Source organism: Blennius ocellaris (assembly GCF_963422515.1).
Source record: "Blennius ocellaris genome assembly, chromosome: 19".
Taxonomy (NCBI): Eukaryota; Metazoa; Chordata; class Actinopteri; order Blenniiformes; family Blenniidae; genus Blennius; species Blennius ocellaris.
The window spans coordinates 4,959,571-4,975,590 of NC_137668.1; the positions used below are offsets into that span (position 1 = coordinate 4,959,571).

At 45.3% G+C, this 16,020-nt stretch overlaps 1 protein-coding gene across 1 annotated transcript in view; it reads right to left on the minus strand.

The window, feature by feature from the left end:
* Positions 1 to 851: 851 nt before the first annotated feature.
* The window catches only part of plppr5b (phospholipid phosphatase related 5b), a 104,495-nt gene continuing 89,326 nt past the window's right edge, over positions 852 to 16,020 (minus strand). Inside the window, 3 exon segments of the mRNA XM_080515314.1 lie at positions 852 to 964; positions 9,474 to 9,608; positions 10,615 to 10,791. Of these exon segments, the coding sequence (XP_080371440.1) occupies positions 935 to 964; positions 9,474 to 9,608; positions 10,615 to 10,791 (342 nt within the window). The 3' untranslated portion in view covers positions 852 to 934.

Consider the following 16,020-nt stretch of genomic DNA (forward strand, 5'->3'; position numbering starts at 1 on the left):
TACATCTAACGTGGAGCTTTATTGAAGCAAACGGTCAAGAAGCGGCTCTGAAGGTCCAGCCACGGTCAACAGTCTGCAATGCTAGGCTATGAGGGGAGAGTTTGAACTATTCAACTATTGATGTGGATGATAAAACTAGAATACGACCACGATAAACCACTACGGGTCGGCCATGTTTGTTTCCAGGCGCATGAGCAGAAGAAACTATGTACTACGGTTGGGGGGGTGACATGCGCAGTAACAGCGCTCTGGCTGTCTGTCTGAGGTGGGATCACAACCGTGAAAGACGAGTTCACCTTGGGGGCAGAAAAACAGCTGTGTGGGAGGATCTGAGCATCGGTGTCGTGTAAACAGACGTCCCAACAGTGTTTTACAGAAACGCTCACTTCATTGTCGTGTAAACGGGGCCTGAATGTCCGCTGTCCACATGTGTCCATATTGGTCAGACTATCAACGATGAAGAAAAGATGGATCCGTCAAGGACTTCCACAGCAAGTTCTCCTCAGGTTGGACTTTAAAGCTTTGTGTAATTTCTTGAGGAGTTTGATAAACCGGGGCTGCCACATCCTCTGCTTCCCAAACAACTCTCCAAGTTCTTTAGGAAGGAGGACAGTTTCTGAACATATGGTTTTACACACACCAGCAACAGAAGGAGGTCTGTTCAGGGCAGAACGTCACGGTGAGGTTCACAGGAAGTGCATAGATGGAGAAGCAGAAGCAGCCGTCCCACTGCCGCTCTCTCTCTTTTCTCTCTACTCTAGAACAGAACAAGCTGCAAAGACAGGGACCCGAGAAAGACGACGTGGAACCACTCACACACACACACACACACACACACACACACACACACACACACACACTGCGCTCCGGTTAGCTGGATTGGACGGTGAAGAGCGTGGATGTCCAGTGGGTTTGCCACACGGCCGACTCCACGTCATGTGACCTCAGCGAAGGCGATGTGATTCTGTAAGAACAAAATAATATCAATCAGAAAAATTGCAATACATTTAATTCCTGAAGAAACTTCTAACCAGGAGACCCTGAACACATGACTGCATTCACACATTTAAATTCATTATATCTCCGGGTTCACCGTTTGTAGAGTTGTGCATTTGGACAAGATTTAGAAAGGTCACAAACACTGTACAAAGGTCCTGTAAGGACCCTAACCACAGTCTGGGTAAGTCCGAAAAGTCCCTCCTATCTCCTTATCTATCGACCATTCCAATTATTCTGCATGTTTTGATGTGCTACCTGCTCCAAACGGTGCGGGACTAGTGAGGTGCCGATATAGCGGCGGAAGTATAATAGTAATAATACAAAAAAATGGCGCTTTCTGGGATAGTAATATTTGTGCGATGCCTCTTAAAGAGGCAGGCACAAATAATAACTTTCTTCGATAATTATTAATCATTATCGAGAGCCAAACACAACATAAATGGTACAGAGTGATCCTTGTAAGGTAAGACATCCCTACACTATGGGTTCGTCTGAATTCTCCCTGCTGTCTCCTTCTCTACCCACTTCTCCTGAACCCCGGAAGGGTTTAGTGTCGCGGCCATGAAAACGACTGTCTGGATCCTCAAGAAGCAAAGGAAAGGAGGCTGGTGCCTTCCTTTAGAGCCTCCTTCAGCCTAGGAAACACTGATGCTTCCTTTAGCCTAGGAAACACTGATGCTTCCTTTAGAGCCTCCTTTTGCCTAGGAAACACTGATGCTTCCTTTAGCCTAGGAAACACTGATGCTTCCGTTAGAGCCTCCTTTAGCCTAGGAAACACTGATGCTTCCTTTAGAGCCTCCTTTAGCCTAGGAAACACTGATGCTTCCTTTAGAGCCTCCTTTAGCCTAGGAAACACTGATGCTTCCTTTAGCCTAGGAAACACTGATGCTTCCTTTAGACTAGGAAACACTGATGCTTCCTTTAGCCTAGGAAACACTGATGCTTCCTTTAGCCTAGGAAACACTGATGCTTCCTTTATCAAAGGAGATCAGCTCCTGCTGCCCCACAATTCCTTGCAGCGACAACATTTAAAGGGCCAGCTCATCAGAGCGTTCAGAGAAACTCAGGATGAGTGAAAAGCAGCAGATCATGTCAGTTACTGGTATTTCTTTCCTCGCCATGGCTGACGTCACTAACTTGTACCGCCGTCGCTTTGTTATGACGTCACTAACTTGTACCTCCGTCGCTTTGTTATGACGTCACTAACTTGTACCGCCGTCACTTTGTTATGACGTCACTAACTTGTACCGCCGTCACTTTGTTATGACGTCACTAACTTGTACCGCCGTCGCTTTGTTATGACGTCACTAACTTGTACCTCCGTCGCTTTGTTATGACGTCACTAACTTGTACCTCCGTCGCTTTGTTATGACGTCACTAACTTGTACCGCCGTCTCTTTGTTATGACGTCACTAACTTGTACCGCCGTCGCTTTGTTGTGACGTCACTAACTTGTACCGCCGTTGCTTTGTTATGACATCACTAACTTGTACCGCCGTCTCTTTGTTATGACGTCACTAACTTGTACCGCCGTCTCTTTGTTATGACGTCACTAACTTGTACCGCCGTCTCTTTGTTATGACGTCACTAACTTGTACCGCCGTCGCTTTGTTGTGACGTCACTAACTTGTACCGCCGTCGCTTTGTTATGACATCACTAACTTGTACCGCCGTCTCTTTGTTATGACGTCACTAACTTGTACCGCCGTCGCTTTGTTATGACTTCACTAATTTTTACCGCCGTCGCTTTGTTATGATGTCACTAAGTGAAAGTGTCCTACTGCCCCACTAACGTGATCGCTTAATCTAGGAAACTGTATGAAGGTTGGGTTAGGACCCTCACCACAGACAGAATCTAGGAAACTGTATGAAGGTTGGGTTAGGACCCTCACCACAGAAAGAATCTAGGAAACTGTATGAAGGTTTGGTTAGGACCCTCACCACAGAAAGAATCTAGGAAACTGTAAGCACCCTGTGCAGTGTGAAGCGAGGAGCAGAAGTTACAAACCCTCATTGGGTTTTATTTACACCCAGTGTCTTGTGGCATGAAGTGACTCATTAATTCAGACTGGTGAGTTTCTTCCATCACAGGAGGAAGCTAAGAATGTTTTGAACATAATGTGCTTCACAGACCTTCAGTCCTGAAGAGACCTGGGGAATAAAGTGAATATACATGAAGGTTTAAACACAACTCCAAACACATGAGCCAACACCTGAAGAGCATCGCTCCATCAACCCACGACACACTTTTCACTGCAGGAAACACACACAGAGGAAAGCAGAGACTCAAACATGGAGACCAGTGGTTCTGTGGATGGAGGTGAGCCGTAGGGTCACTGTGAGGTTCCGAGGCGCACACCCCGACTCGGGATGTGGTCGGTGGGTGTTGGGTGAGAGGATGAGGTGTGGTTCTGCTGCTGCAGTGTGAACGCAACACTTTTCAGGTGTTGTCTCTTGAAACGTTGTCATGTGAACACAGCCTGATATCATCAGAACATAAGAAACCCTCTGGCCGCTCAGACTCTGAGAGAAACGTGGCTCCCTTACTCACCTACACAATACTTCACATCCAATCTCAACCATCACTCATGCAGATAATCATCTCTTTCACGTCACAATTGAGAGTTAATATAATCTTTCTTGGAGCATGCTTCTCCGGTTCCATTAATGAAACGAGCCATAAATCAACCTTCAAACACTGTCTGATTCCTTCTGGGGCCTTTCAATGTTCCATAAAGGCGATTTTGTGGGTGCATCAGCTTGTTGGGCTGGTTAATGAGGAACCACAGTGAGTACTGAGAACAACACGTGACCTCCCCGCTCTGCTTTCCGCTCCATCCTGCCTGCTTTTCCTCCACTCAGGCTTATTTAGCTTCCAGGCATCTTTAGCCAGTGCTATTTTTAGAGCAGGCAATTTTCCAGCCAGCCCCTTGTATCCGAGGTGAGAGTGTGAGAGTTTCTGCTCTTTGTCAGGCAGGAAGCTGAACCATCTCGTATCAGAGGAGAACCATGCTCTACTGGTACTGGTGAACCGTCTTGTATCAGAGAACCATGCTCTACTGGTACTGGTGAACCGTCTTGTATCAGAGGAGAACCATGCTCTACTGGTACTGGTGAACCGTCTTGTATCAGAGGAGAACCATGCTCTACTGGTACTGGTGAACCGTCTTGAATCAGAGGAGAACCACGCTCTACTGGTACTGGTGAACCGTCTCGTATCAGAGGAGAACCATGCTCTACTGGTACTGGTGAACCGTCTTGTATCAGAGAACCATGCTCTACTGGTACTGGTGAACCGTCTTGTATCAGAGAACCATGCTCTACTGGTACTGGTGAACCGTCTTGTATCAGAGGAGAACCACGCTCTACTGGTACTGGTGAACCGTCTTGTATCAGAGGAGAACCACGCTCTACTGGTACTGGTGAACCATCTTGTATTAGAGGAGAACCATGCTCTACTGGTACTGGTGAACCATCTTGTATCAGAGGAGAACCATGCTCTACTGGTACTGGTGAACCGTCTTGTATCAGAGGAGAACCACGCTCTACTGGTACTGGTGAACCGTCTCGTATCAGAGGAGAACCATGCTCTACTGGTACTGGTGAACCATCTTGTATCAGAGGAGAACCATGCTCTACTGGTACTGGTGAACCGTCTTGTATCAGAGGAGAACCACGCTCTACTGGTACTGGTGAACCATCTTGTATTAGAGGAGAACCATGATCTACTGGTACTGGTGAACCATCTCATATCAGAGGAGAACCATGCTCTACTGGTACTGGTGAACCATCTTGTATCAGAGAACCATGCTCTACTGGTACTGGTGAACCGTCTTGTATCAGAGGAGAACCACGCTCTACTGGTACTGGTGAACCGTCTTGTATCAGAGGAGAACCATGCTCTACTGGTACTGGTGAACCCTCTTGTATCAGAGGAGAACCATGCTCTACTGGTACTGGTGAACCATCTTGTATCAGAGGAGAACCATGCTCCACTGGTACTGGTGAACCATCTTGTATCAGAGGAGAACCACGCTCTACTGGTACTGGTGAACCGTCTTGTATCAGAGAACCATGCTCTACTGGTACTGGTGAACCGTCTTGTATCAGAGGAGAACCACGCTCTACTGGTACTGGTGAACCGTCTTGTATCAGAGGAGAACCATGCTCTACTGGTACTGGTGAACCGTCTTGTATCAGAGGAGAACCATGCTCTACTGGTACTGGTGAACCATCTTGTATCAGAGGAGAACCATGCTCTACTGGTACTGGTGAACCATCTTGTATCAGAGGAGAACCATGCTCTACTGGTACTGGTGAGTAGTGAGCAGTGTTAGCAGTATTAGCTGTGTTAGCGGCATAAGCAGTGGTAGTAGCATTATCAGTGTTAGCAGTGGTAGCAGCATTAGCAGTGTTAGCAGCATTAGCAGTGGTAGCAGCATTAACAGTGGTAGCAGCTGTAGCAGTGTTTGTGTTAGCAGCATGAGCAGTGGTAGCAGCAGGAGCAGTGTTAGCAGTATTAGCAGTGGTAGTAGCATTAGCAGTGTTAGCAGTATCAGCAGTGTTAGCAGCATGAGCAGCGGTAGTAGCATTAGCAGTGGTAGCAGCATTAGCAGTGGTAGCAGCATTAGCAGTGTTAGCAGTATCAGCAGTGTTAGCAGCATGAGCAGTGGTAGCAGCATTAGCAGTGTTAGCAGCATTAACAGTGGTAGCAGCTGTAGCAGTGTTTGTGTTAGCAGCATGAGCAGTGGTAGCAGCATGAGCCGTGTTAGCAGTATTAGCAGTGATAGTAGCATTAGCAATGTTAGCAGTATTAGCAGTGGTAGCAGCATGAGCATGGTTAGCAGTATTAGCAGTGGTAGCAGCATGAGCAGTGTTAGCAGTATTAACAGTGGTAGCAGCATTAGCAGTGTTAGCAGCATTCGCAGTGTTAGCAGTATTAGCAGTGGTAGCAGTGTTTGTGTTAGCAGCATTAAAAACATTCGCAAGAAGTATTAGGAAATGAGCCCACCTAAAATAGTTCCAATTTTATTGATACAAATAAATTTATCTAAAAAGAGAAAACAGCTAAAATGTCCCAAAAAGGTCAAATTGTTAAAACTGTTAAATGGCTGCCCTCGCTGAACTAAGCAAACAACTAAAGGAACAAAGGAACGAACGACACATGTCCAAGAATATCAATTGAATTTTGATATTTTGAATCCCAATATCATAATTTAAAAAATGATGCATGAAATGAATTGTGTTTGGGGGGGGAGTGTTTCAAAATGTCACGCTTCGTCAGAGAGGTGGTAGATTTCATAGATCAAATTACTACAATATTACTATCATAAGTCCAATCTGTAACATTCAGTAGGTGGATCCTCCCAAAAATATACAAGATGAAAAATAAAAGGAACTCAAAAGTCCTGAAAAATTGAAGTGTGAAACGAGCAGCAATCCTGTAACAGATTTCCTCCTTCACTAATTCATGCTCACTGCTGTTGGTTTTAAATTTTAAAGGCTTTCTGTGGAGCACAGCCTGGTTTTCTGTCGGCTTTGGGAAGTCGGGCGTCTTTTGGGAGGATTTCTGGTTAACATATCTACTGAAAGCAGCCAGGAGGCGCTCTGTGGATGTTTGTGGCCTCCTGCTGAGAGACAGCGGCAATCAACCAAAATACCAGGCTTCAAATGACCAACCTTTAGCTACTTGCCAATACAGAGTACTGACATGAGTACTTAGTAAGTAGCATCAAGCCTAATTCATACTCCATATGCAAAAAACATGCAATGGCTATGTGTCGCCACAAAGTCGCTCCACAGCCTCTGAGTCGACGCTACGTCACCTCCGCCAGCCTCACAGTCTGCAGTAGCATAGTGCAGAGCATAGCGTCTTTCTACACACTGCACTGTGCTACTGCTGACTGGAGACCACAGTCTGCAGTAGCATAGCGCAGAGCATAGCGTCTTTCTACACACTGTGCTATGCTACTGCAGACTGGAGACCACAGTCTGCAGTAGCATAGTGCAGAGCATAGCGTCTTTCTACACACTGCACTGTGCTACTGCAGACTGGAGACCACAGTCTGCAGTAGCATAGCGCAGAGCATAGCGTCTTTCTACACACTGCACTGTGCTACTGCTGACTGGAGACCACAGTCTGCAGTAGCATAGCATAGAGCATAGCGTCTTTCTACACACTGCACTGTGCTACTGCTGACTGGAGACCACAGTCTGCTGTAGCATAGTGCAGAGCATAGCGTCTTTCTACACACTGCACTGTGCTACTGCTGACTGGAGACCACAGTCTGCAGTAGCATAGTGCAGAGCATAGCGTCTTTCTACACACTGTGCTATGCTACTGCAGACTGGAGACCACAGTCTGCAGTAGCATAGTGCAGAGCATAGCGTCTTTCTACACACTGCACTATGCTACTGCAGACTGGAGACCACAGTCTGCAGTAGCATAGTGCAGAGCATAGCGTCTTTCTACACACTGTGCTATGCTACTGCAGACTGGAGACCACAGTCTGCAGTAGCATAGCGCAGAGCATAGCGTCTTTCTGCACACTGCGCTATGCTACTGCTGCTATCAAACTTTATGACAAAAAGAGCTATTGTCGTCACTTTCCACCAAATCAGATTTAATTCACAAAATCTGTCTAACCTTTAATAGAACTACAACTACAATACACACACACACACACACACACACACACACACACACACACACACACACACACACACACACACACACACACACACACACACACACACACACACACACACACACACACACACACACACACACACACACACAGATAGATGTTGAGGCATATAAGTATGGTTTTTTTTAACACCTACAACTATATCTTAATTTGCATTTGTGAACTTTCTATTACAGTTTAAGATGAGGAACATTTCAATACAATGTTCACATTTATTTTACATGAATTTAGACGTGTCAACGTTTTTTTCAGCATTTTTTGGGGATAATTTTTTCATTTTAGCTGCTTTTACTAATTTGGCACTTTTTTATATTTCGAAGCTTCTTTTTTAGAAATTGTTTTTCTAAAACTGTTTTAAGAGGGTTTTTTTTCTCATTTCTTGTGGTTTTGCTATTTTTGCCATTTTACTTATCATCTTTTGTAAAAACTTCATCGAGCCAAGAGACGGAGCTCGCTGTGAGTCACCAGCTCAATCAGACTTTAATCTTAGCATGTAGCATCGCTGGGGGGAAGCCCTCCAACTGTTTAGCATGTAGCATGTAGCATCGCTGGGGGGAAGCCCTCCAACTGTTTAGCATGTAGCATGTAGCATCGCTGGGGGGAAGCCCTCCAACTGTTTAGCATGTAGCATCGCTGGGGGGAAGCCCTCCAACTGTTTAGCATGTAGCATCGCTGGGGGGAAGCCCTCCAACTGTTTAGCATGTAGCATCGCTGGGGGGAAGCCCTCCAACTGTTTAGCATGTAGCATGTAGCATCGCTGGGGAAGCCCTCTAACTGTTTAGCATGCAGCATGTAGCATGTAGCATCGCTGGGGGGAAGCCCTCCAACTGTTTAGCATGTAGCATGTAGCATGTAGCATGGCTTAGAGTTCCCTGTTGATCAGTTAAACTGCTGAGCTTCATCGTTCTAACTCTGCTGGTCCAAATGTCTCTGGTGCTCAAGTTGCTGGTGATGAAGTTGCTGGTGTTGCAGAAAAACTATCTTCCTCCTCTTGATATTTAGTCTCGATAGAGAATCTCCAAACCACCGACGTCACTCGTGCTCTATTATCTACCTGTGGGCGATGTTGATGCCTCCGTGCAGGCCTGAGGCCCTGGTGTCACCCCTCCATAGAGCTCTATGTGTTTCTGTGTCATGACTCATGAGAAGGTTTGTCCAGAGAATCCACAGCACACGTTTCAAAGCACGTCACACAGTTTGCCTTTTGTTCCGCAGATGCTGGACCCACTTCAGGCCCTGCAGCCAGCCCAGGAAGCTCTGCAGGTACTGCTTCAGGATGAAGGACTCCTCCTCTTCATCATCAATGTCCTGCAGCGGCAGCGGCCACGTCAGTGAAACAAAAAGTACCACGGTATCAGCATGCTCTGCTACAGTGATCCAGGGTTTCCTATGTGTTCTGCACTGTTTCACACACGACTGAAGGCTGAAGGTTCCAAACCCTGTTCACATCAATGGACAGGTGTTAAACTGTGGCAGTAAAAGTAAGATTAACTATTGAAACAACCCTAGTTTGTAAAGATTTTCTTTTTAATCTTCCACATAGAGGCATTAGCAAACTGAATCATGTTTCACTGCTCTAACTAGCATGAGCTCCCGGATGTCTCTGTGAGCTTCATGCTCACGTCCTGACCTGAAACCATCAGGGGTTCTTAGGGAGAAGTGAAGAACCCGTGTGACGTCCTCAACGAGTTCACCTGCGTGTGTGTGTGTGTGTGTGTGTGTGTGTGTGTGTGTGTGTGTGTGTGTGTGTGTGTGTGTGTGAGCCACCTGCGAGGCGATGTACTTCTCCAGAGGACTCTCCACCCGGCCCATGTTCAGCAGGGTCGTGTTGGAGCGCTGCTCTGCCGGCGTGTCCTCACTCAGCAGCAACTTCCCCTTGAAGTTATGGACCACACACACCACCTGCACACACACACACACACACACACACACACACACACACACACACAGGAGCGTGCTGTGTATTTTCCTGCCAGACGTTTCTAGTCTCCTGACGTGACGCTCATGCGCACAGTGTTAATTAGCCTCACTCGTCAGGGGAGAAGAGAGGGTATAAATATGCACGATGAGATGTATAAATAACAGTGATGTTTCAATGTGAGGTGGCATTGTGTCTTGAGCATTAAAAATCCCGTTTCGGTGTTTTATTTTTCCAAGCTCAAGCCTCATTATCACACAGCCCACCACACTGCTGGACCTTTTAAGGCTTCATTGCTCCTGACATAGGGTTAGGGTCACGACCTCTCTGAGATCCTCTGCAGGATCCTCTCTGATTCACTGTCCACTGCTGACAGACTGTCAGCTGGAATGAATCCTCTGTTTCCTTCTTCATCCAGCTGATTCTATGGCAAAGGGAATCTTCACGGTAACGTTCATGTGAGGAGAGGCTGTCACACCAACCCTCCAGTCCTAAAAGAGGCTCAGCCATACTATAACATGCTGTACCTCACGGTGCTCCACAGTACTATATGATCCAATATTATATTGTGCACTACACTTTACTGTATTATTCTACACAAGTCTATCTGAAACCATACGACATTATGTAATACAACACTGCTATACCAGTCATATACATGTTGGACTTAGTCTTACATGACAGTAACTTTCCATTCAGAGAATGAAACCAACTTTATTCCTTGAACTTTAAGGAAGAAGGGAGGAAGCACATTTCCACCAGACGTCCATAAGTAACGATGAGCTCAATGAATAGTGATTCAAATTCCCTGGAAATTAAAAGCATCTATATCTATAAGTGCACAGTTTGTGTTTACAGTGTTTGAAGACATCAAACAGTCGATGTTGTCATGATGATGGTGTCTGGGGGTCAGAGCTCACGTCTCTGGAACTCTATGTAAGAGTCCAGGCCACGAGGGTCTGTGGGGGAACCAGGACGTGTGAGTCTCACCAGGAAGGCGGCGATGGCCGTGCCGATGATGAAGCCGGCGATGACGTCTGACCAGTGGTTCCGGTACTCGGCCACGCGGTTCAACCCGGTGAGGAAGGCCAGACACATGAAGCCCAGCGACAGCAGAGGCTTGGCCAGCCGGGTCCCTTTGGCCTGCACCGTGCTGGTCACGTACATCTGCAGGACGACAACACAGCGTCAAGCACACGTCCTCCCGTCCCCCCGTCCCCCCGTCCTCCCGTCCTCCTGTCCCCATGTCCCCCTGTCCTCCTGTCCTCCTGTTCCCCCGTCCTCCTGTCCCTCTGTCCTCCTATCCCCCTGTCCTCCTGTCCCCCCGTCCCCCTGTCCTCCTGTCCCCCTGTCCTCCTGTCCTCCCGTCCCCCTGTCCTCCAGTCCTCCTGTCCTCCTGTCCCGCTGGCTGGCTGCACATCTGCTGAACTCACCACGAGAACGTCTCAAAATCTACATCTCACTGGAACATCTTGTTTTTATTTCATTGTGTTTATATATAAAACATTCAATAATATCAAGGACAAAATACATCTTATACATGTGAATGAAAAGGAGCCGAAAGAATAAAACAATCTGATAGTCTGCCCCTCTTTCATAAGATATTAATTAACTAAACACATCATACAAATAAACAAAAGCTGCAGGCCTACATTTTACATTTCATTATTTCTCATTTCAAAACAATCCACTAAACAAACAGAATGACCACATGTCAATTCACATTTTTCCACAAAACAAACATGCCAAAACGTCGGTTAACGTACTGTATGTCCCTGTATTTACTCAACATACTGGCGTTGATACTCTTTTGAAGATAAAATGTGATTTAGATTCTTTAGTTTCTTTGTTCAGAAACTGATTCGTCTCACTGCAACACGTCCCTCCTTAAGTTGAGTTCTGAATCTTGGCTTTTTAACTTATTTCAAATCCTTTTAAATTATAACAACTTTCTCTTTTTTTCGAATCGGCTCAGGATGTTGGTTGGTAAAATGTTCCTATGAGCTTCAAACATAATCTGCAACATTTTGAAATCTACTAACTCATTGAATTTTAACAACTGCAATTTGACAAACAGTGGGTTTGAAGGATTTCTGCAATGACTTGTACTAATAACTCGTATCGCTCTTTTTTGTAAAACACTAACATTGACAATATCATTTATATAGAAAACAAACAGTTGTGGTCCCAGAACAGAGCCCTGGGGCACCCCACAGGTTAAGTTGCATGTTTCAGGTCTTACATTATTCATATGAACAAACTGATTTCTGTTTTCTAAATAACTTGTCACCCAAGGTTGTGCCACCCCTCTGATACCATATTTGCTACGTTTTCAAGTAGAAGAGTATGGTCTATAGTGTCAAATGCCTTTTTGAGGTCTACCGAAATGCCAAGTGAAACCTGGTTCTTATCTATTTAAGTGGATATTTCATCTGTCAGTTCCATAAGTGTCATTGATGTTGAGTAGTTGGTCCTGAATCCGTACTGACGACTGCTCAAAATATTGCATCTGTTAAGGAATTAGTCTCTTTACACAGAATTTTTCTAATACTTTTGAAAATTGTGGAAACAAAGATATTGGCCTGTAATTGGAGACGACGTGTTTATCGATTTTTTTTACACAGTGGAATTACTTCACAAATACTCCTGTATAAAATGATTGCAAATATAGGTGAAAGGCTCAATTATGCGTTCTATTATATTCTTTAAAGTTAACATGTCTATAGCATCATAGTTAGTTGATTTTGTTTTTTTACAATGTTCAGTACTTCATCCTTTTCTACTTGATCAAGAAAAATGTTATTTCCGTTGTCCATTTTGTTTCCACCCGATCACTGTTCCCCAGGTTTGGAACATTCTTAGACGGATTAGGACCTACATTAACACAAAATGTATTAAACTCATTGTCTTTCATGAAATAATTACGAAATGTGGACGTTTTTTTTTTTATTAACTACACTGTTTAATATTCCCCTTGTAGCCTTCATATTGTTTCTTTTTTATTTAGTACATCACTATAATATCCTTTTTTTTAAATGTATTCTTATTATTGAAACTAGTTTATTTTTATACTTATACCTGTTTTCTGCCTCTTTTGTTCTTAATTAAAAAAAAACAAAAAAACATCTGTATTAATAATGTTTCTTCCGACAGGGATTATGACGTCCTTTGGTCATCCATGGTGTGTCGAGAGCGTTCTTCTTGTTCAAAGTCTTTGTTTGACACTTCTTTTCATACTGTCGTGTTAACAACTTCATAAAGGAATCATAGGCTTTGTTAACAGCATTTACATACACTTCATTCCAGTTTTGTTGGTTTAGGTCTGTCTTCAGTGGCCTTTTGTGATTCATCTCGTATTAGAATTGCTGGTGTGGTTTGTAGTTTATTGCTTTGGTAAGTTTTATAAACTGAACATTGGTAAATGGTCACTAATGTCAGTCATCATGATTCCAACTTCTATTCCCTCTGATACATTTGTGAAAATATTGTCAATGACTGTTTTACTCTGTGCTGGGATTCTTGTTGGTTGATATATCAACGGAAACACACTTAAACTGTACATCCTATTAAGGAAATCATTTGACATCTCATTGCCCAGATCGATATTGATGTCCCCACATAGAAACACACTCTTATTATTGATTTTGTCAAACAGATGTTATTTTGTTAGTGAATGATTGTACACATGACCCCAGTGTTCACATATTATTTCTACTGTGATAATTCCTATATTATTGTTAATACTCATTGTCATATTACCAACACTACTACACTTCAGAGCTGTGTTTGTATATAAAGCTACCCCTCCACCTCTCTTTTTTTCTATTTAAAAAAACAATTTAGGCTCCATCAATATCACCATCCTTAAGCCATGTTTCAGTAACTGCTATTATACTAAAGCTTTTTCTGATCTCTTTTGAATCATTTCTCATTTTATATAAATTGCACTTTAGATTCCTGCTGTTGAAATAAATAACAGAACCTTACATTGTTATTAAATTGTTCTTCAGAATAATACTCCTTTTCATTTACAGGGATTATTAAGTTATTTTCTATTTCCTGATCTAAATCATATATTACATTATCTACTTCACCATGTAACTTTGTTAATGTTTTCATGGATCATCTCACACTTCAGAAAGCTTAAAACATTCCTGCAGGCTTTTGGTGTCATTTTTGCATGGAAGTTGTCCTGATCCTGCTCTCACTCACTCCTCCCTTCACTCCCTTCACAGGAGGGGAGGAGTCTTCACCCCTCCCTTCCTGAGTCTTCACTCCTCCCTTCCTGAGAGTCTTCACTCCTCCCTTCACAGGAGGGGAGGAGTCTTCACCCCTCCCTTCCTGAGTCTTCACTCCTCCCTTCCTGAGAGTTTTAACTCCTCCCTTCCTGAGAGTCTTCACTCCTCCCTTCACAGGAGGGGAGGAGTCTTCACTCCTCCCTTCCTGAGAGTCTTCACTCCTCCCTTCCTGAGTTTTCACTCCTCCCTTCCTGAGAGTTTTAACTCCTCCCTTCCTGAGAGTCTTCACTCCTCCCTTCACTCCCTTCACAGGAGGGGAGGAGTCTTCACCCCTCCCTTCCTGAGAGTTTTAACTCCTCCCTTCCTGAGAGTCTTCACTCCTCCTTTCCTGATAGTCTTCACTCCTCCCTTCCTGAGAGTCTTCACCCCTCCCTTCCTGAGTTTTCACTCCTCCCTTCCTGAGAGTCTTCACTCCTCCCTTCCTGAGTTTTCACTCCTCCCCTCCTGAGAGTCTTCACTCCTCCCTTCCTGAGAGTCTTTACCCCTCCCTTCCTGAGAGTTTTCACCCCTCCCTTCCTGAGAGTCTTCACTCCTCCCTTCCTGAGTTTTCACTCCTCCCTTCCTGAGAGTTTTCACTCCTCCCTTCCTGATAGTCTTCACTCCTCCCTTCCTGAGAGTCTTCACTCCTCCCTTCCTGATAGTCTTCACTCCTCCCTTCCTGAGAGTCTTCACTCCTCCCTTCCTGAGAGTCTTTACCCCTCCCTTCCTGAGAGTTTTCACCCCTCCCTTCCTGAGTCTTCACTCCTCCCTTCCTGAGAGTTTTCACTCCTCCCTTCCTGAGTGTTCACTCCTCCCTTCCTGAGAGTTTTAACTCCTCCCTTCCTGAGAGTTTTAACTCCTCCCTTCCTGAGAGTCTTCACTCCTCCTTTCCTGATAGTCTTCACTCCTCCCTTCCTGAGAGTCTTCACTCCTCCCTTCCTGAGTTTTCACTCCTCCCTTCCTGAGAGTTTTAACTCCTCCCTTCCTGAGAGTCTTCACTCCTCCTTTCCTGATAGTCTTCACTCCTCCCTTCCTGAGAGTCTTCACCCCTCCCTTCCTGAGTTTTCACTCCTCCCTTCCTGAGAGTCTTCACTCCTCCCTTCCTGAGTTTTCACTCCTCCCCTCCTGAGAGTCTTCACTCCTCCCTTCCTGAGAGTCTTTACCCCTCCCTTCCTGAGAGTTTTCACCCCTCCCTTCCTGAGAGTCTTCACTCCTCCCTTCCTGAGTTTTCACTCCTCCCTTCCTGAGAGTTTTCACTCCTCCCTTCCTGATAGTCTTCACTCCTCCCTTCCTGAGAGTCTTCACTCCTCCCTTCCTGATAGTCTTCACTCCTCCCTTCCTGAGAGTCTTCACTCCTCCCTTCCTGAGAGTCTTTACCCCTCCCTTCCTGAGAGTTTTCACCCCTCCCTTCCTGAGTCTTCACTCCTCCCTTCCTGAGAGTTTTCACTCCTCCCTTCCTGAGTGTTCACTCCTCCCTTCCTGAGAGTCTTCACTCCTCCCTTCCTGAGAGTCTTTACCCCTCCCTTCCTGAGAGTTTTCACCCCTCCCTTCCTGAGTCTTCACTCCTCCCTTCCTGAGAGTTTTCACTCCTCCCTTCCTGAGAGTCTTCACTCCTCCCTTCCTGAGAGTTTTCACTCCTCCCTTCCTGAGTCTTCACTCCTCCCTTCCTGAGAGTCTTCACTCCTCCCTTCCTGAGAGTTTTCACTCCTCCCTTCCTGAGTCTTCACTCCTCCCTTCCTGAGTCTTCACTCCTCCCTTCCTGAGAGTTTTCACTCCTCCCTTCCTGAGAGTCTTCACTCCTCCCTTCCTGAGAGTTTTCTCTCCTCCCTCCTGTGTTCCCTTAGCTCCGCCCCCTGTGCTCTCCTGCTTCCTCCTCCTCGTCACAGCTGTTTGTAATCATCATCAGTGTGTGTATTTAGTTCCCCTCTCTTGTAGCTCTGGTTGTCAGTTCGTCTGCGTTCTCACACCATTCATACCCGCCATTTTTGCTCGTGTTGCCTTTGTGTTCTGACCTCCTGCCAGACTTCTCCTCCTGGATTTCCTCCTCTATCACCTGTACTGGTTTTGATCTTGGACTGCCTGACTTCACTTCTGATGTGGTTTTATAATAAACACTTTT